General features: G+C 38.5%; 1 protein-coding gene across 1 annotated transcript; it reads left to right on the forward strand.

Annotated features, from left to right (window-relative positions):
• Positions 1–755: 755 nt before the first annotated feature.
• LOC145784869 (serine/threonine-protein kinase PAK 4-like) lies at positions 756–21,334 on the forward strand. The gene is made up of 10 exons (XM_082596706.1): positions 756–956; positions 7,697–7,836; positions 8,844–9,502; positions 10,900–11,066; positions 12,224–12,342; positions 12,615–12,723; positions 15,773–15,943; positions 17,419–17,679; positions 18,268–18,528; positions 18,779–21,334. The coding sequence occupies exons 1-10, from the start codon at positions 756–758 to the stop codon at positions 18,923–18,925; spliced, it is 2,235 nt and encodes a 744-aa protein (XP_082452832.1). The 3' UTR covers positions 18,926–21,334.
• Positions 21,335–21,340: the final 6 nt, after the last annotated feature.

The following is a 21,340-nucleotide window of genomic DNA, read 5'->3' on the forward strand; positions in this document are numbered from 1 at the left end:
GTGATCGACGATGCGCAATCGTCGAAGTATTTTTTCGCTTGCAAAATGCGACAAGACAGATTTCGCGCCTCTCGCGTTACTTTCAACTGCGTTCAGCCGAAAGGGCGGCTATAATTTAGAATATGTCCGATACGAAAAACGAATTTCAAATATCACCTTAATCGAAAATCGAAATTGAACACCCCTATACTTAAGTTTAATCCCAAATATCTCTTTCATTTATTTGCCAATCGCTTTCAAATTTTTAACACTATCAGACAGGGTAAACATGCAAAGCCTGTGGTCAAAGAATTTTGGAAATTTTGTCCATGATGCTGTCGGCACCCATTTGTTCATGTCCGAGGATCAAAAATTTTTAAAAAATGCAACAATTCGAATAACTTTTTATTTTCTCAAAATATCTTTATTTCCTTCCATAGAGCTTCAGTCTTGATACTTATAAACATTCTGTTAAAATTTGATTCAAATCCAATAAGTGGTATTAAAAATATTTGTGTTTAAAATTTGTGTATTTTTCACCACTTGGTGCAGTAACCCTCTTATTGTCCACTTCAAAACAGAGTCAGCAATCCCGTTGTTCTAGATATCCCTGAATCTGGTGTTTGTGTTGATTGAGAAATGTGTCTTCTGCTTGGAGTAAAATTAGTTTTGCTTTAAAGAATGTTATGCTGATCATTGCAGGTTAGATCAACCATCTGATAGAATAAAAATTCCTCTTGTAGTGAAGCTTAGGACATTTATGTCTTGTATTTAAAATGTTTGCTGGAAAGAAGAAAAGGAAGCCAGATATTTCTGGCCCAAGTAATTTTGAACACCGAGTGCACACAGGATTTGATAGTGGGGAAGGAAAATTTACTGGACTTCCATTGCAATGGCAAAGTATAATCCCTGAATCAAAAAAACGACCACAACCTTTAATCGATGCAACAATTATCACACCTGTTCCATCAGAAAAAGTAAGTAAGCCTTAGATATCAACACAAGTTTATCTAATTCAAGATTCTGTCTTGGTGTCACTATCAAGCAAAGCAAGTAGTTGGAAAATTTGCAGCTGGTATACAAGTCCCCCTCACTTTTGGTAACTCATGACAAAGACAGGACTCGGCCAAACATATAGGGTGAAACTACTTTACCTTTGCTTTACTGTTCACACACTTCAATCCACATGTTTTGGTCAATTCCTCTATGTCATGAGTTACCAAGGGGGGGGGGGGGGGGACTTGTATTGTATACCACCTCCCAAAATCGTATCTCCACTTATTTTTGTAGTAGCCTACACTGAATGAGTTTTTAAAGGAACAAAAGCAACTAACTTGAGGTTTGTAGTGATTCTCTAAAATGTTGTGTTGATAGCCTACTGACTGCTCAGTACATGCGGTTGCAGCAATAAAACTGCTTACATAGGCTGCTCAGCATGAGATAGGAGCAGAGATGTTTTTCAACATCCACCTCCTTATGGTTGTTAACTCCACAAGTGAAGGAAGTGGATCATGGGCACCTTTGACAGGCATTAATCAACTGGTTTTCTTTGTAACATCTAACAATCAAAAAGAAGAAATATAAAACTCTTTGTTTTAAAACAGAGCTGCTTTGCTATAAATATAATATTATTAGTATATACTGTTCGGCAAGTCCTAGCCTTAAGAAAGTTCGTAGGCATTTCTCTCTAAAGCAGTGTACAGTGCTCATGATCATCAGAGAAATCAGAGGCTATAGTCGAAGGGGCGCCACTTTCCAATCGAGACATGCTTTTAAGTGTCTTGCCAAAGATTAACACAGCCCCATTATTTTAAGCGGTGTCATACTGCTCTATATTGAACGTCAAACCAGGGCTGTCACCACTTGCCTGACGTCTATACATCTGGTTGCAAGTACCACTGGTCTAAATAAAGTTAAATGTTACCTTAGGTGTTTTAAATATCGTCATGTCACTTGACATTAGTATTCAAAGTTTTGCTTACGTTCACTATCGCAATATTTGCACACACTATCCCAACTGCTGAACAGGAAGAATGGAGATTGGGGAATGTGTGGTTGGCCATAAATAAGCCAGGGTTGTAGCAGTTGAAAGTGAAAGAGCAATGCATTTCAATTTATCACATTGACTCTTAGTGTTTACCTCCATACTTACAAGTGAAAATGCTTCAGATTTTAGAACTTAGTTTATTTATAAGCTACCCTACTAAGGCTAAGTAGTATACATTAGGGTGTAACGCTCCGACCAACTTACTTGTTGGCTAGTTATTGTGGTTTGCGAAATGACCTAACTTGATCAATGGAAAAAAAATTTGGAAAAAAAATATTGTTTAAGCAGGCCACGCTCCCCGTTTTTGTTGCGAAATCCCCATTACCCCACAATTTGCTATATCTCGTATTCTGGTGGAGATAGAGAGCTGCTTTTGCCACCAAAAGATGCAGAATACCAAAGTTTCTATCCGACTTATGAACATGCTACAGCCCTAAAACCTTTACTTCTTTCTATAATTGAGAAAAACTGTTTTGAGAGTAAAATCTGTCATTTTTGAAGCAAAATGCTTGTATTTCAGATCTTGGCTTGCACGATTGTCATTCAGTCATTAAAAACATAACCTTTATAAATCAAACTTGTAAGCTGTATAAGAACAGTGATGTTTTATTCAATAATGAGGCAGGAAACAATCAACACAAAACTATACAATACATGCTAGACCAGTGGTTCTCAACCGGGGGTCCGCGAAAGTTTTCGAGTTTTCAGCATGATTGATAAATTACGAAATTTAAAAATTGTTTGTGCTTTGTTTATGTATCATATTAGCTTACAGTGATTCTCAAACTGTAAGTTGCAACCCACTGGTGCGTCGTTTAAAATTGCAAAGAACATTGCACAAAGGTTTGATTTTTTAACTAAAAAATATCATATAAATGACTTAAACCTTTTAATAAAGCAATGTTGGCTATGTTCAACTTAATTCTTTTGAGACAGCAGATTGTTGATCAATGATTAACTTGGAAATGCAACTCACATATTTTGCAATGACTGTGATTATAACGAATTAATATTGATTACAAATGAAAAAAGAGAGAAATTCTTTGTAACGGTCACAAGTATTCTATTAACTTTTAATAAAATTTATAGAAAAACATCCTCAGCATATAGATTACTGATGTTTGATCCTGTGTGCCAACAAATTATAGCTCATAAGTCATAACATAATTTCATCAATCGTCAAGTGCGTTGCGAATTCAGCAAATTCTTCTCAGTGTGTTCCTTCGAAACTTATATAACATATGATTCCATAAGGAGACGCGATATACCAAAATTTCAAATAGAAATTGTTAGGGGTCTGCGACTGCTTCGAAGGCACCAAAAGGGGTCCCACCAAGACAAAAAGGTTGAGAACCACTGTGCTGGACAAAGTACATTGTCCTGTTAATTTCTCATTGCGAATAGTATGCATTGTTAATGTAACTCTTTGTCTTTATGTCAACATCACTTGTGTCACGAATTTTTTGCTATTAATTGTTTCCTTCATGTGGCCTATCAATCGATCACAAGAAGTATTGTTGTTTCGAAACACTTCCTAATCATCCTTACTCCCTGGTGTCAGATATAGTGAAAATGCAGAAGTTGCATCCATAAATGCCGCCAGCGGACGGTTTGACCACAACAGAGCTTTGGTGTCTGCTTTATTTGCTGTTGAAATCCTAGATACATCAATGTTGGCATGCAGTGCACCCAACACAGCTGTCTTTGGGTTCAGCCATTTCTCACTGTGGTCAATGAAGCATTTCTTCGCTGGCTCAGAAGCATTACATGCTTTCATGAAGCTTCTCATTTTTAAGACAACTGATGAACCTTGTACGGCACTGGGATGCAAGTCTTTTGTCTGTTAATTTACAAACATTAGAACTCACAAGGTGTGATGATGTTGAAGCAATTTCCTCTTCACTGCCACTCATACACTCAAATTCACTGGATGATGACTTTGGCATTTCCTCTTCAAAAGATGTCTCTAATTCATCACTGTTACCAGTAAGATCAAAATCATCACTAGCGTGTTTATGGCAAGTTCTGAGAGTTCTGTTTTGTATTTGCTTCAAATGTATTTGCTTCAGACAGCCACATCAACACCACCAATCACCATGTTACGTTCTGAGCGCTGATCTAAAAGAAGTCTTAGCTCTTTTGGATGAACTCTTGAAGACATTGGACAAGAGCAAATAACCTTTGTTCTCCAATGGTCTGTGCACTGTGCAGGGGCGAAATGGCCTGTTTCGGCTAGTCCGATTCGGCTAGTCTAGTATATACATTTAAGTAATGCTGAAAGAGTTTCTATCACAGACATATTGCTGAGTATATTTTGATGTGATATTTAACACCAGCAGTTTTAAAACCTGAGGTAATTACTTAACCAGCTTAAAAAGCATTATTTTGGTGACCTGGGGAAAATTCATTATTCGACTTCTTACATCTTTGTAATCAATTTTGAGATAAACATCATAAAATTTTGTATACCAGTGCACAGTGCTGTATATTGGTGAAGGAAACTTGTAAAATTATACTGATTCAATTCTGTGAAAAAGTTTGAGAACAACAATACTGTCTTCTGTTCAATGACTGTACTAGTTACACAGTTGTGAGTTTGAATAAAGGCTATCTGTAATGGCTGAATGACATTCATCTAAGCCATGACCTGAAATACAAGCATTTGGTTACGAAAGATGCAAATTTTACTGTCAAAAACAGTTTTTCTCAATTATAGAAAAAACTAAAGGGTTTAGGGCTATGGTACATTCATAAGTTGGATATAAACTTTTGTATTCTGCATCTTTTGGTGGCAAAATTAGCTCTCTACCTCCATCGTGGGATGAAATATAGCAAATAGTGGGGTTGTTGGGGTTTCGCCACAAAAATGGGGAGCGTGGCCTGCTTAAATGATTTTTTTTTTTTTAAATTTTTTCCCCCTTGATCAAGTTAGGTAATTTTGCAAACCACAATAACTAGCCAGTAGCAATTTGTAAAAAAAGTGTGTAAAGTGTTATACATACGACAACCTTATTGTCATTTTTGAACATCTTGTATTGTTTTTTTTGCTTAAAAATCCTCTAAAGTTGAGATTGTAAATTTTTGGGAAGACTTCACTAACAGTCTTAGAGAGTGGCCTATCTTTGGTACCATCATCCAAGACATGCATTTTATTCATTTGATGGCCAACAAATGGGCATTGATGATGAGGTCTGCATCTCAGTGCCACGATTTATACAGGAATAGGATTTTCAATATGTGGTTATCGTATATCAGTTTGCTGGAAGATTGTTTACCATGCTTTCAGTTGATCTTTCACGAAAAGTCAAGAACCTAATCACATTCTTTCTAGATAGTGACTTTACATTATTATAACAAACTTTAAATCTTTAAAATGTTATTACATCTTTTTGTGCTAACTCTTTGAAAATTGTGACATTGACCCAAAATTTCTTGGTAAACAATGGGATAATAGCGAAAGAAACATAAAAGTAGTTATTATGTGGTGGTCTCGGCCTAAAAATGGGTCCACGTCTTTTAGGCGCTGACAGTTAGGCGCTGGTCTAATAGGCGCGCACACTGTGGCGTCTGGATATTTAGGTGCGGAGCACTGTGGCGCCCGTTCATTTAGGTGCTATTCCTAGTAAAGTCTGTAGATTGTATCAGCTTGGCAGGTAGGGGCGTAGGGCAATGCTTTTCACACAAAATATTATATTGAACAGGAAAATATATTGTTTTGTTAATGCGTGTGCGTTGTTGGTCATGGCTTCAGTGAGTGAAGTTGCTTAAACTAGCAATGCTTTTTCACACAAAATGTTATATTACACAGAAAAATATGTTATGACTTCCGTGAGTGAAGCTGCTTAAACCGGCAATGATTTTCATATAAAATGTTATATTGAACAGAAAAATATGTTGCTTTTTTAATGCGCGTGTTCAGCATTTATTTGTTGTTAGTCCAGGTTTGCGCCGGCGAAAGCTTTATCAATAAATTATTCAAGTTTCCGAACATGTATGAGTTCACTTTTAGTTAGGTCAAATAATAACTAAACATCAGTAAAAAATGTACCGTAGGCTGTACTCAAGCGGGCGGTAGGCTTGAGTGAAGAGTAACTTAGTTTTCCGTCAAAACCCGGACTAGGTTTAATAACGAGCGAAGTCTCACCATTATGCTTGCAACTTGTAGCCAAAGTGTAGCCTATATGCCCTGTAGAAATGTATTCATGTGAACAGTAGTAGAGCGTCTTATGCGTTCTCGTCACATGGCCAATCCATCCCGAACAGAAGTAATTTATATTTAATCTAAATTACCAGACATTTTTCACACAAAACTGTTGTATTTACGCGGTAAAAACATGTCATGTGATCGACGTAGACGCACAATCTTGACATCAAATGAAAGCATACATCTTCAGCTATCCGAAGATGCAAAGCTTTGCAATAAAATTTAAAACATTCTATGTACAACTAGCAACTCCAAACGGTATTTTTTTCTAATTTCTAAAAAAATTAAAAATTGGCAGAAAAGTGTACTTCATTATAATTTTTACTACCCAAGCATGATACAATAATATGAAAACATATGTAGTTTAATCGAATGCCAAAACAATGCTGCACATGGGAAAAAATTTACTTCGTTTCTGCGTGCAATGCTTTAGGAGGTACAGCAGAATGATTATGGAGAAATTTGGAAAATTTTACGCAAAAAGTTTACGTAATTTAGCCTACAGTCTTTTTGATCGAGAAATTCCAAAGTAAGGGGTTGCCTAGCCAGTTTTGACTGCCAATTCCAATGAGTGAAAGAAAAAAAATCCACTGTGTCCCCATCTTTAAGAAGTCCTCATCTGATAACTGCACCGCCAAAATATTTTTTTTAATTAGCCAAAAAAGGACAGGCAAAGACTATGGATCTGCCATCATTTACATTATTTTTTTGCTTGAAATAGGCTACCTTTTAACCTTGGACGTAGGGAAACTTCCTTGGTCATCATGGCAAAAATCCCAAGACGTGTGTATACGTCCGTGGTCGCGAAAGATTTAACTAAAAATGAACTCAATAATGTTCAGAAGCTTCAATAATTTATTGATAAAGCTTTCACCAACGCAAACCTGGACTAACAACAAATAAAACAATAATAAATCAATAAAACAACAATATATTTTTCTGTTCAATGTAACATTTTGTGTGAAAAGCATTGCCGGTTTTAGCAGCTTCACTCACTGAAGCCATGATATAATTTTCTGCAAGCTGCCAAGCTGATACGATCTACAGACTTTACTAGGAATAGCACCTAAATGACCGGGCGCCACAGTGCTCCGCACCTAAATATCCAGACGCCACAGTGTGCGCGCCTATTAGACCAGCGCCTAACTGTCAGCGCCTAAAAGACTTGCTCCCCTAAAAATGGCGTCATATCATATGTTTGGCACTTACAGTTACACCTAACACTGCTCGAGTGCTCGTGCAAATTGGGGCACTTAATGAGCTGAGTCAAATCCATCATATGATTACAAGCTATGGTTTGAAGCAAAGTGATTTTTTAAGAGCATTTATACTTTTTATATTTGTTACTTGCAATCAACTGTGTCACAGTCATCTTTCCTATATAAATTCATCATTGTAACAGTTTGATATCTTTCAGGAAACTATACGGTACTGATACTTAAACAATTTCCTTTTTATGCCAATAGGAAATCATTAAAGGCAGGAACAAGCATACAGCAAATGGTGCTTTGCTACGTCTTTCCAACATATCTGTAACGCGGTCGAATTCATTGAGGAAGGAAGAACAACCAGACATTCGAAGACTCCACCTCAACGATAGTGTCAGGTCAGTAGCTAGGTTGTTGTTTGGTATTGGCCGCCATGCATGATGTTGTTGGTCATGAGCTGGTAAGGGCAACATTTACGAACTCAGTGAAGCAATGCTGAAGGGAGAAAGTTTACATTGGCATCTAATCTTAGACTTTCTTGCACAACCATCTTCATTTTCCGATGTTGGTCAGCCAATGCGATTTATTCCATACAAGAACAACTTTGATAATTATGTTCACAGGCATTTGCATTAGCTGCTTGTATTTTTATAGATACCTTTCTTTGGAATTTTATCTGATGTGTTTATCGCAGTGGAAATTTATTTATAGAAGATTTGTTTATGTACTTGAGAGTTTGTATAAAAACGTCTGTGTATATGTCTTCCATATTCGCACTCAGTGCTCTCCTTCCAGTGTTCCACAAATATACGCGATCGCATTGTACCTGATCATTAAGAAGCTATTGTCGATCGTGCAAATTCATTTGACTCAATTGAAGCAAGCACCGTCTGCAACCTGCAATTTTTTAGAGCTAAGCTGCAATTTAAGCAGCATGAGTAGGTTTGGTGTTAGAAGGCACACATGAATGCAACAATTGTAACATGCTGTTTTTATCAAATTTTGAGATATTTTCTGTCGTGTTGTGATGACATGTCAAATAAACACACAGTATTTACTGGTTCTGTATTCGCAAATTTTGACCACTGAACATTTCAATTTTGCTTGGTTAAGTGTACTCATCACCTGTATCAAATCGTTCTTGTTTCCTGTATATACGTTTTATGATTCTTAGTTTTTCTTGGCGCGTTTTTTGCCTATGTTTTATTCACTTCATGTGATGTGATTGATTTCTGACATTTGTCATTCCTGTTGTCCAATGTCGAGCTGTGTTGTTCAGTTTCAAAAGTATAAGATTTTAATTGGAATTTTTAGTTCAGCTGATCATATCATATTTACGATCATATTATTACGATCATTTACGATCATATTTTAAAGCAAATTAGTAAGTGAGAATATTTTTCAGGATTCCTGATGATGTATTGGAAGACCCAAGTAATCCTGCATCTAGCAGAGAAAGAAGATCCCACCGCCCCTCCTCATCGACGCATCAGGGAAGAAGAGAAAAATACTTAACAAAGCCTCATAGAAGAGAACACCATGAAGGTGAAGATGGAAGAGAGTACATGAAGTCAAATGACGACTACAGAAGCAATGGTGATAAATCATATTCTCGGAAGCGAGAAGAAAAGTCTTTGTTTCATCGGCAAGAAAGTCGTGGTAGCGGCGACCGAAACCGTGATAATGACGAATCTCGTCACGGCAGCCGGCACTATAGCAGCCGAAGCTCCAGTGATTCACGACGATCATCTGAGCGAAGCGGAGGGCGTTCTTCATCAACAAGAGATTCTCATCATCGACCCCGACAAGACAGACCTTTATCAAATCATCGAAGAAAAGATTACGATCATTATAAAGATGACGACAAAAGAAAGCGATCAGATCATCGAAGTCATGAGAAGTCGAGTGGATATGAAAAGCAGGTCATGCCTCCTGTATCTCGATCTTCGGAGCATGCATACGAAAACGTACTTCATCACACATACCAAAACCTCCCAAGTAAAGAGAGGTACACCTCAGCTGGCGGTTCTTCAAAGTCGCATACAATGCCTGCTTCTTCAACAGGTATATATTTCTTTTCTTGGATTTTAGGTTTTTTGCCGAATGATTTGTAAAGTAGAAATGTGTATTCTTCCAATCAAAAAATGATGTCTTATTTGCATTGATTTAGTGTAACTTGCAAACGTTGAATCAATGTAAAAAAGTGATAACTCGCTGGCCATATATTTTTATACGTAATTGTAGGCTGTCTTGTATGTGATGTAAACAAGCATTCTTCTCGTTTCTTATGAATACTTCCATCCACCAACCCGGAAATGATCGTGTTCGGTTGTTTGATTTGTTTGAAACTTTCTCCTCAAGCACCACCGGGTCTCAGATTTCAATGTTTTTGCTTACGGCTTTTTGCGAGTGGTATCCGAGCCTCGTACAACAAGGTCTCAGCCATTAAATCAGTCTGGTTTTGATATTGATTCGGCGTCCGCAGAGGTTGGTTTTGTCATTATAAATGGATTTGAATAATTTTACTTTTTCCGTGTATGAAAACTTCTTGCTCACATTGTCATCTTCTCTTGTATCATTGGTGGAAACACAAGTAGCCTACATTCTAATACGCAGCTTGGTGAGGTGGCTTTAAAGTTAAATATGTGCTGGATGTGGACTTATACTATCTCCTGTGTTTCGTTTTGTTTCTCCATCCTGATCTGAGAATATTGTTTTGCTTTATAACGTCATCATACGACTTGACAACAACGTGGTTTTGACTTGAAGTCATAAATAACGGGATCGGTCGAGATTACGTCTTGTATTCATAAAGCCATAAACTGTCACCTTCTGCTTGTTTGTTCATTGTGGATGACTGCCGCGGCTATCATCTGTTCCTTTCGAAATGTCACAACAACCAGCTCCTTTTGTTCAACTTCATGGCTAGAACAAGTTCTAGATGTCACTCAAGCGTGACCACAATTGAAATGCAATTCTCGAGATGGGCTTTCGTGAAAATGTTGATAACAGATGGACTTTAGATTATAATGACATTGCCACCAAAGAATTACAAGCAATTTCAAACTTTTAAATTCGAACTTTGGTAGCCTTCATTTTTTTAGAAAAACTAAAAATTTAAAGGCCGCAATTTTTTTACTGCTGGGGCTGAATTTCGCGTGGTATGATTTTCTTCGCATGAACTGTATGTACATAATGTTCCATCATACTTTTTTTATCAAATCAATAGAATTTTTTTTTTTAAATGCGGGTGATCTATTTTAGGATGATTAAGGGCTGTAATAACTCTTTTTGGTCGTCAATGCGTCATGCTTGGAAAATTGAAATATCAATAGGTTGAATACGTCAACAAACATTTTTCTCAAAATAAGTTATTTTATTTAGAAATCAGGATATTAAATCAACTTTAATAATTTTAGTTACATGCTAGTTTTTCTCGACGTTAATTGCCTTGTCTGCAGCATCAAGTCACAAGTCAGCTTCAAAACTACGCCGTCCAAATATTCCTATCAATAGCGGTGGCCTTGTGTCCAAGCACAGCCCTGTGCACTCCAGTGTAGATGGACGTCTTGACTCTTCGCATGAAGTTTATGAAAAGGCTAAACCTCAAGCCCCTCATCGACACGAGGTATGCTAATGCAATGTAAATGTTTTCTATTTGTTTCAACCTTTGCTTGTATAGATTAATGTATCTGACTCCCCTAATTGCTGTTGCTGTGCATTGTCTTGAAGCGTTGTGCCTTCGGGGTCCATATCTCCAGTTTCTTCAGATTCGTTTTGTGCTGACTTCACCAACCAGTTAAACTTCTTGCATCCACGCACAGTAATTGTGCTTGTGAATCGCTCAACTGCAAATTTTCTAATAAAAATCTTAAAGCGATTGCGTTGAAACATATTGATGAATGAAAACATGGTGAAGTAGATCATTTTGTTTTAATATACATGGTGTTTAAAAAGACGAAAGATTAACGCATCAAATACCAGCAACAAACCGGGCTAATCACATCGTGAATGTCAAGACAAGCTTTTTGGAGATTGGAATATAAGTTGAAAGTATAAATAGAAATTTTGAAGAGAACCAAAACTTCATTTCACGTTTCTTTGCTTTGCTTGACCGCTCGAACAAATTCTAGTTGTTGTGTTGGGCCTGTTGGCCAGCAGTTTTGCTCCCCTTGCCTGATAAGGTTTACTTAATACGTTGCAGAGTGCAGACCCTTTTGTTTCCATTCTCCTCAAACTTCCAAATTAACTTCTTATGTCGTGAACTGGCGACTCTGTAGTTTCAGTACAATCTTTTTATCGTGACAGTTTCAAGTTCGCAGTGGATTTTGAAATACAGTTGTCCTGCCGCCACCAGGGCAATTTGTACATTGATATGTTGGATGTTTCTTGCAGCATCGTACGTGGTGATCTAAATCACTTCTTTGTGCGCTCTTTTTATGTTTTTTTGTTGTAAATTTTGATTTGAGTTTTTGCACACACACAAACTTTTGGGACGTGTTTGTACATTTTTTATCGATTTGCTGCTTTACAAAACTTTCTCTAACACCAAGTTAACGAGTTGCCGCTGTTTCTTTTTGCTAGCATTTCTATATTCAAGAAAACCTGGAAGTAAAACTTAACTGTGTTGTCTGATACAAGCTTGAAATAATTGCAAATAAAAATATAACAAACACAATGAGAAACTATTAAAACAGATGACACAAAAAGCGTTTACCAGCATCAATCTAACTCTTGACGTTGATGCACAGTCCTCTGCTGTAACCACATTCGCTTTTCTTCCAGACGAGATCTCATTCCTCAGACTTACCCACCAAACCTAGTCACAATGCAAGGGATCACGGGAGCAGACACACGACTACTTCCTCCTCATCATCATCCACAACGAGGTCCCACAATTCCAGGTTCGCTCTTAAGTTTGAATTAACAACTTTTTGTTTTTATTTGTTGTTGCTCAGTTGTGAAGCATGTTGTAATACGATGGTTAATTCCATTTACTCAGCATTCATGTTGACACAGACAAAGAAACCCCTTTTTAGTTGTCAGCTACTAGAATACCCAGCAAACAGTTTATTTTTGTGATGCTTGGTGGAAATCTTTGCCCAACGATCATGACCTATCCTGGTTTGCAAACCAAAGGATTGTATATTGCATTTCTATGTATGTTTTCCTCCAGGCCTCCGCATCCTCCTGCATCCGTTCCTCCTCCAGCAGCCCAGCAAGCTCTTGGACATGATCAAGATTCGTTGACCGTCACGGACGAACAATTTCGCGCCGCCTTGCAGGTTTATTTTATGATGGATAGGGCAACCAATTTTTTGACCTAAAAACTTGAAATTTTGACTTTATAAGTTACAAATTTTGACCTAATTTTGACCAATAGCTTTCTGCGTTTGCAACCCAAATGCGAAATACAAAGCATATTAGAAATCAAACCGTTAGGTAAGGATATCTTCTTTTCTAATGAAATATGAGAAAAATGTGGAAGACTCAAGGACACCACATCTAACAAACAGCAAACAGGTATAATGAAAGTCACTCGAAAAACTGCAAAAGATAAATATGGAGTGTCTTTAAATATCCCGAAATTATTGAGAGGGCCCTGCACTATTATACTTCAACATCAAGTAATGTTTCACATTATCGCCTTTGAAGTTCCTGTCGCTCACCAAATTTTTTCCTAAAATAGAGAAATACAGAAGTTGCTTGGGAGTTCCTCAGCAGGCTATAAAAATGTGGTGAAATATCATCTCGTCCCATTTTCACAATGCACTTGATGTCATTCCTTGAGATTCTTGCTTGAATATATTTTCCAATTCGGCAGCCATCAACACCAAAGTTAAGGGACCTCATTTTCTGGTAAGCTTCTTGAATGGTGTATCGGCTGTCTTCCATCTTCTGAATTGAATCGAACAGTGCGCTGTACTGGAGTGTACTGCTCCTCTTTTTCTACAAGGTGGGTAGCTAAATTGGGAGCTTTTACAGCATCTTGAGCACGCTGCAGCAAGACACCACCAACATGGAAGTCTTCCACAATATTTCTTACTTCTGGTAGACTTCTTGAATAATAGAAAGCAGCTTTCAACCAAGAGCCCATTTAGTTACATTTGGCTGTGGAGGTTGGCCAATGGAAGTAAAACTAGCTCTTCTTGACCTGTTTTTAATGGTCACTGCTTTAACCCTGGCAACCAACTCATCAACAGCAGGGTAGTTGGCTAATATTCAATCGTCAGTAGTGGGCGAAACAAGATTATTACCACAGAAATTGCAACAAATCGATTATTACGTCAGAATAGCAACAGAAATTGCAACAAAAAATCAGTATCTGTGTAGCTTTTAATAAAATATTAATAGAGAGAAGAAAAACTACAGTAAAAGAAAATTTTGACCTAACCATGAATTTTGACTTTTTTTTTACTTAATAACTTTGAAACCTCTCTTCGTGTCAGCCTGAAGTTTAGTTTATGGACGTTTTATAAACTTTGAACAAGGCAGAAAAATTTTGACTTTATTGACTTTTGGTTGCCCTAATGATGGACTAAAAAAATTATATTATTTTACTTAGTCTGTAGTTATTATTTTTTTTCTAGTAGCACACTATTCATATATTATTAGTTAATTTTTATTAATAGTAAATACTTAATAATCTAATATCAATAAACGGTGAGGCTATCAAAACACACCAATTTGTCCAAATTGCGAAAAAAATAGGCGAACTGTTGATCATTTGATTTTAAATTGTCCGACTACCTGGTGGTTTTAATCACGTTGTTTTGAAACGCTTTGCCAATGCGGAAATATATTTTAAAGCATGCTTAAAGACAAGCTTCAAGGGTGAAAACGTCAAACGGAACTATGACTAGAGCTCGACCGATATCACTTTTTCAGGCCGATACCGATATTTATGAAATTTTTAGGCCGATACCGATATATATCGGCTACAAAAAGTTTGTTACCAACAAAGTTATTAAGCAACAAACCAGTCCAAGAAAGTTTATGTATTAGTTGCTGTAATGGAAAAATCATTCTTAACACTAATCACAAAAAAAACACCAAACAAAAAAGAAACAACCCAGGCCTCGGAATTCGTTTTTGCTGACGGCGGACAAACGTGTCCGGTCGAAATTCTTCGCCATTTAAGAGCTATGGCTACGGTTTGGAAGGCTTTTTTAAATTTCAGCGAAGGCTTTCATCAGACCAACGAGGTGCGTTTGGAGAGTCAAAGCGCCGTGTAGCTGCAATACGCCGCATAACTGATTAACTTCCACCGAACGAGGTCGTGTGGCTTCTTGCGTCACAATGCTCTGGGCACGGGTCGGAAAACTTCTACAATGACGCTACTATTTTCTTCTGTGCAAAGTTTCACTAGGATTTTTTCTTTGGGTTTATTTTTGCATGTCATGTGAGCGAAAGTTAATTTTCCCTGGGCCTTTTCTTTCTTACTGTAATACCAAAACTTGACAAATTTTGCTGCATCTTGCTGTGATAGCCTACTCGTATGATCTAATTTTGTAAAAATCTTGCCTTATCAATATCACTCGGAGATCAAAGCCAGACATTGTGACGTAAGACTTGAAATAAGTTGCGCGTGGTTAGTGTGGAAGTGCACCCATCGATTCTTAGCGAAGAGTTCACCTTTGTTACGCTGATGCAATGTCATCAATGTTTCTTCTAAAAGCATGTATGGCTGGTTTTGAGTTTGCTTTTGCTCGCCGATGTTTATAGTCGAAAAATAGCCGATACAATATATCGGCTACACCTGATATCGGCCGACATGTATCGGCTGACCGATATATCGGTCGAGCTCTAACTATGACTATCTAATTATAAAACTAAAATAATACACATAATAAAATAATAGAGCAGGTTGGATAGTTGTATTTTAGCCCCAAGTCGTTACCTTGACGACACTCTAACATTCATGGTTTCCAGTCGATAAGGAGCGATCTTGTAGTCAGGTAACGCCAGAAAAGATTGCTCCACCTCGATTGTGCAATGTGCATAATCCTTGGCAACAGTTCGAAACACGGTGTCTCGCTGTTAATTCTTGCTACAATCGGCTGCCGAAAAACATATAGTTGGTTTAGTTGTTTTATTTCTACAAAGGTAAGGATTCAATTGACTGACAATAGCAGCGGTTGAGAACTATGTGGCATGAATTAGTGGTGCGATTCTGATGAGCCCGGCCTCTTGGGCGAAACACGTGTCTATCGCTGAATTTTTGGCACACTCGACTGCCGAGAAACACATTCATGGTTTCTCACAGACTTGTTCAGTACATTGTAACTTACCACAAAACTTGTGTTCTCACGTAACAGCAAGATATCTGTGCAGCTTGTGGTATGCCCCGGAGATCCGCGTGAAAGCTTGGAGAACTTTATCAAAATCGGTGAAGGTTCTACAGGGGTGGTCTACATCGCCAATGAGAGGGGTACAGGCCGCCAGGTAGCGGTCAAGAAGATGGACGTGCAGAAGCAGCAAAGAAGAGAGCTACTTTTCAACGAGGTAACTCTTCATTTGTTTACAAACTCATTGTTGTTACGTAAAGTTGCAGTATATACCAAGAGAGCTGACAATTGTCGTTCGTCTTTGATACTTGTTCTATCGAAACCGTTTTCGTTACTGTTTGTTGGTAGATGATGAATTTGTACGTGTTGCATTGTCATCCGCGTTAGATGGGACTTAGGCATCTTTTCTGCAAGCGTCTGTCCGCCCTGCTGTTGTAGGCTATCGGAAGTGCAATGGTGTGAATTATTCGCTTCTTCGTGGTACCGTAGTTCTGGCTAGTCAAGCAGGTTCAAAGTATAACCTAACCCAGCCAACTAAATCCGTCCCTTTGGACTAACTTTACAAGCAGAGTACACAATCTCCAACCATGTTGAATCAATGTAAAAACAACATCAAGAAGATTGTCGCGCCAACAAAAGTGTTATCGATCTTCGTTTCGATTCATGTGTAGCTCGCAAGTTACGCATCAGTGCACACTCAAAACATGGCAATGTTGTGTCATAGACCGCTTGGCTTGTGTGATCACTTGTCTAATGAATCACTTACTTGTTGGCACCGATTTGTTTCTCAACCTCAAGTCTTTCCACGAGCACCAGTCCTGCTTCATTGACGTCACGTTGAAATGAGACTTGTAGGTTCCCATACAGCAAAATCCGTCATTTTACATTGATTCAGCGTCTCGCCTGCAGACGTTGAATCAATGCAAAAATGACGGATTATTGCGTGTGATATTCCAATGCTTCATGAAGTTTCGGGATAGTTTCCCACAACAACTAATTACCAAATTTAAATTTCCCACCGTTGCTTTTAGTGACAATGTTTGTGGCACGTTGTGATCAGTTGTGGTTGTTGTTCAGCCAGCTAATGAGTTCATGTATCCAACGTCTACAAACGTTGGATAATGTAAAAATGGACTGTAGTTGGATAACTTTGTGGTGTATGAGCTTCACAAGATAAACAGTTAAACACAACAAACAATTCCACTTCAACGTTAATCACTGCATAATGTAAAGTCATCAATCATCATTTCAATGTAATTTTGCGATTGCTTAACGTCCTCCAAGCGACGAGGTCCATGCTAACAAGTGATGTACGTGAATATCCTCCAATTCTTGTTCGTTGTAAATTTGGTCTTGATAACAGCCAATGCAAAAACGGCTTCTCATGAGCAATAATATTAGAGTTTCATAATTTGATGCCTGGTGAACACTGAACAGTTTCATTCTGTAATTTTATATAGAAGTTATTGAAAAAGTCATCGATAGCTATAAATTTTAGAGTCTAAAACTTCCCCCCAATAGAGTTCAATATATTACAACGAGGCCACTGTCGTAATTGGCTTGTGTTAGTGTACATTTCAGCACAACTCAATGCCAAAGTTATAAAAGTAACTAAAGCCTCGATATTCGAGTCGAAATACTTGTTGTCAATTAGTTGTTTGTTCTTGCCAATATGGTCGTCTGCTTGTGTAGGTCGTCATAATGCGGGACTATCACCATGGCAACATTGTGGACATGTACAGCAGCTTCTTAGTGGACGATGAGTTGTGGGTGGTCATGGAGTACCTGGAAGGTGGTGCCCTCACTGACATCGTCACTCGGGCACGGTTGAACGAGCAACAGATAGCAACTGTATGTGTGACTGTCCTGCAAGCGCTGGCCTACCTCCACTCGCAAGGCGTGGTCCACCGTGACATCAAAAGCGACTCCATCTTGCTCACCAGGGATTTGCAAGTGAGTGGGTTATTTTGGAACGTGGTCAATGCTGTAGGCGAGATGTTTGCTTGCACAAGCTGATTAAGCTTTCAGCTCCGATTCGATCCCACGCCTTGATTCGAATTCTCAAACAAAGCTTTAAAGCTCGAGCTTATTCGCCAAAGCTTCACATGAGCCAGTTACTTTGTTGGCTTAATGCGCGAGCTCGCGGCGCATGACCGGTTTCATCTTCTGGTGAAATCATGTTTGCTGTGTTATCAAAACCTAACTCCATGATGTAAAAGCATTGAAAGCGCTTGCCATGTTCTGGTCTTGTTGTCCCTCATGTACGCCAGGTACAAGATGGCATTCTACATTTCATCATCATGCAGAAATCGCATGCCGGATTGCAGCAGTACGTCACTCAAATGTTCACGTTCATGTGTGTAGTAGATTCACCCGTTGCAATGATGCAGTGTTTTTGATTCATGTGGAGTGTAACATGTCGTAGTATTGTTTTCTATGCTCGCAATTTACTGCTATGAAACCCTTCTACGGGACAGGATAAGGTTCAAATAATCTGCTTTTCAACTTGTGGCAATGACGCGAATCAACAATTTCTTTCAGGTCAAATTGTCCGACTTCGGTTTCTGCGCTCAAATTTCCATGGACGTCCCCAAGCGGAAGTCACTAGTGGGGACGCCATATTGGATGGCCCCTGAGGTGATATGCCGGGTGCCGTACGGGACTGAGGTCGATGTTTGGTCGCTGGGCATAATGGTGATGGAGATGGTCGACAGGGAGCCTCCTTATTTTGATGAAGCCCCCCTCCAGGCGATGCGGCAAATAAGAGACATGCCACCGCCCAAGTTAAAGAACCCACATAAGGTACTGTAAGTAGTGGCGCCATTCTGGATAGGCGCCGCTATGACTTACTGGGCACATCTGCACAGCTGAGTACACAAAACTATAAGAAGTCACGACTACATTATAACGCTTTAGCGCTTGTGCTTAGTGTATTTATTTCATCGTTTGCTTGGCTTGGTTTTGTAGCTGTGGAAAGCATAAATAAGCACGATATCTTGAACGTTTGCCTTGTAGCTGATTGGGTTCTCATTGCATCACCTTCATCCTACAGGCATCTCCCCTCTTGAAAGGTTTCCTTGAGAGAATGCTAGTGCGTGATCCGATGAAGAGAGCCACCGCTGCTGAGCTGTTGGACCACCCCTTTCTCAGGAAGGCCTCCAGGGAGGGAACGATTGGACCGCTGCCCCTGCCCGGCTGAGCGTGGTGTGACGTTAGATCCTGTACATGACCCAGTTGCCAAAGTTGTAATTTTTTTCCTTTTCAATTTAACCGAGCACATGGCAATGTGCCACTGATTCTGGACTAATGACCTATGACCTACTGTGGTGATGGCAACTTAGCCAGCTGGATTGTATCTCTTCAAACAGGAAGAGATTGTATGTAAACTTTTGATTTTAAAGTAAACTCATCAAAAGCTCGTACAACTGAACTTGACCAAGTCCTACAAAGCTACTCAAGTGAATGTTTTTCTTGTTTTTATATTCAACATTATTGTGACGTTACTTATCGTAATTTTGTTTGCTTGAAATTTTTCAAATGTGTGCGGCTATGGCAACTTATTATATTATTTCTTAATATTTTTCACGTGTAGAAAGCGTAACCTCCTGACTGAGGAAAGAGTGAAACCTGGGAAAAGTTGTCCCACTTTAAGGTTTTCATTTCAGGATTACACATTCTGTAGACCCAGTTTTAATTTCGGGATTGAACCCGCTTCTGCTCGCGCATGCGCAGTGCTCACACGTACCGGTTGATGGGCAGGATATAAATGATGGGGGCATAAGCGAGTGACGTGGTCTGGCAAATAACACTACGTAACAATATTTTTGTTTAAGTCATTTTTTAATGCTCCTCATTGTTTTCGGGGTGCTGAATTCGAAAATCATGTTATTTTTTGTATCATCGATGCTTTTTGATATAATCACATTTTTTGCCATCTTCAATAATCTGCATTGTTTGTTATGTTTATAGCCTACCTCCCCTGCTGCTCAGGTAATAGATTTTAACTCTTAGTGATCTTCTGTCAGGTCTATTGGAACACGACAATCACAATTAAACGGCAAGTGGTTTATCACAAGTTTCAAAACGAACAAAACACGTTCTTTTCAAAGACTTAAGAACTTCAAAATGTGGCTACTGTTAAACAAGCTGTTGTTTTATGACCTAAAGTATTTTCCCTTATCAAAACCACATGTAATCGCCCATGAATGCACTACCCCAGATACCGTTTTTGCATTGGCTGAATATCGTGGTGAAATCTCTCACAATATAGTAAACAAAGAAGTCGATGAGTCTATTCCTGTATTGTTATTTTGCAAATGACAAAGCTCTTTCATAACCATTCACTAACCTTTAAGATTAGAATTAGATCTACAGCTGCCACTAAGTACATGGGTAGCTCAGCAGGCTTGTCCTGGTCCCCAAACGGCACCTTAAAATACAATTTATATGCTGTCTAGTAGACCTACTTGCCTTCTTTCGATATTTTTTGTGAAATCATCATATTCATAAACATAACGAAAACAATCATGTTAAGTTTTGCATTGTCTGCTAATGAGGAAAAAATACATTAACAAGTTAGCAAAAAAGCAGTAGCGCTGCTATAGTAGCCTATAGGCAATAGCCTATCAGAGGTTTTAAAAGGTTTGTTTCCGACTCCTTTCAATTGATGGAATTTGTTTGAGACCTTTTTCGAACTATGTTAAGGAAACTTCGATTTACACAACAATAATGTTGAGAGAGTATCCAATGTGATTGTGCTTTTATTGTGAAGTACGTTTTTAAACGGGTTGGCTGAGCGCATAGCCCGTTTATACAAGTTGGCCTTCAGACAGTTAACGATCGATGATAGAAAAAACTAATTGCATTTTTGGATTCAGCTCCTCGAAATCATCCAGAAACAGTAAAACTATAAAGGTGAACAAAAACTTTTTGAAAAGTTGTTACGTAAATAGTGTAATTTTTGGAAGATCAACGTTTTGAATGGTCAGGATTATTTTTTTGGAAATAAAATTGGAAATCAGTTCCACATCAACAAGCTTGTAACAGGGTGTATTCTATCCACAGTCCTCGTGAATCATTTCTTTGTTGAAACTAATCAACTCGTTGCTTATAATGGTTTTGAACACATCTTTGCGCTTTTGATGCAGATTTAGTTTTGCCCCTGACTTACACTCAGGCATGGTACGGGGTGGCCACTCCATGCCTACCAACAATCCCAGTGGGTTAGAGCGGCCAATCTATTGAAGCTTTAACCTATTCTCACTCATATTGATGCTCGTCAAGTGGAAGTCTATCAGATTCAAATAGTATTCGTTTGAATCGTCTTACTGATAGCATTTGATGGAAAAGGCCGATGAGGTCACGGGTAAGATGGTTGATTATACCAAATATTCTGCTGCATTGCGACCATTCACGTCGGCTCCAGTGCAGCAACGTTTTTTTTTCAAACTGCGCATGCGCAAATAATTTTGCTGCTTGGTTATGAATTGAAACTTGCGCTTTCTAAGTGAAGCTGATATCGCCATGGCGCGAATATATTATCAGCGCACAATTCGTTTCGTCATTGTAACGCACTTAGTACTTGCCAATACGATATTCATCGCTTGTGGCCCGG

The sequence above is a fragment of the Aplidium turbinatum genome, chromosome 15, assembly GCF_918807975.1.
Source record: "Aplidium turbinatum chromosome 15, kaAplTurb1.1, whole genome shotgun sequence".
Lineage (NCBI taxonomy): Eukaryota > Metazoa > Chordata > Ascidiacea > Aplousobranchia > Polyclinidae > Aplidium > Aplidium turbinatum.

What these genes read in the sequence shown, in the direction of transcription:
- LOC145784869 (XM_082596706.1), top strand. Translation starts at nt 756, where the DNA reads ATGTTTGCTGGAAAGAAGAAAAGGAAGCCAGATATTTCTGGCCCAAGT. An exon ending in CACCTCAACGATAGTGTCAG is followed by an intron (nt 7,837 to 8,843) that starts GTCAGTAGCTAG and finishes AATATTTTTCAG; the next exon opens with GATTCCTGATGATGTATTGG. An exon ending in AAGCCCCTCATCGACACGAG is followed by an intron (nt 11,067 to 12,223) that starts GTATGCTAATGC and finishes CTTTTCTTCCAG; the next exon opens with ACGAGATCTCATTCCTCAGA.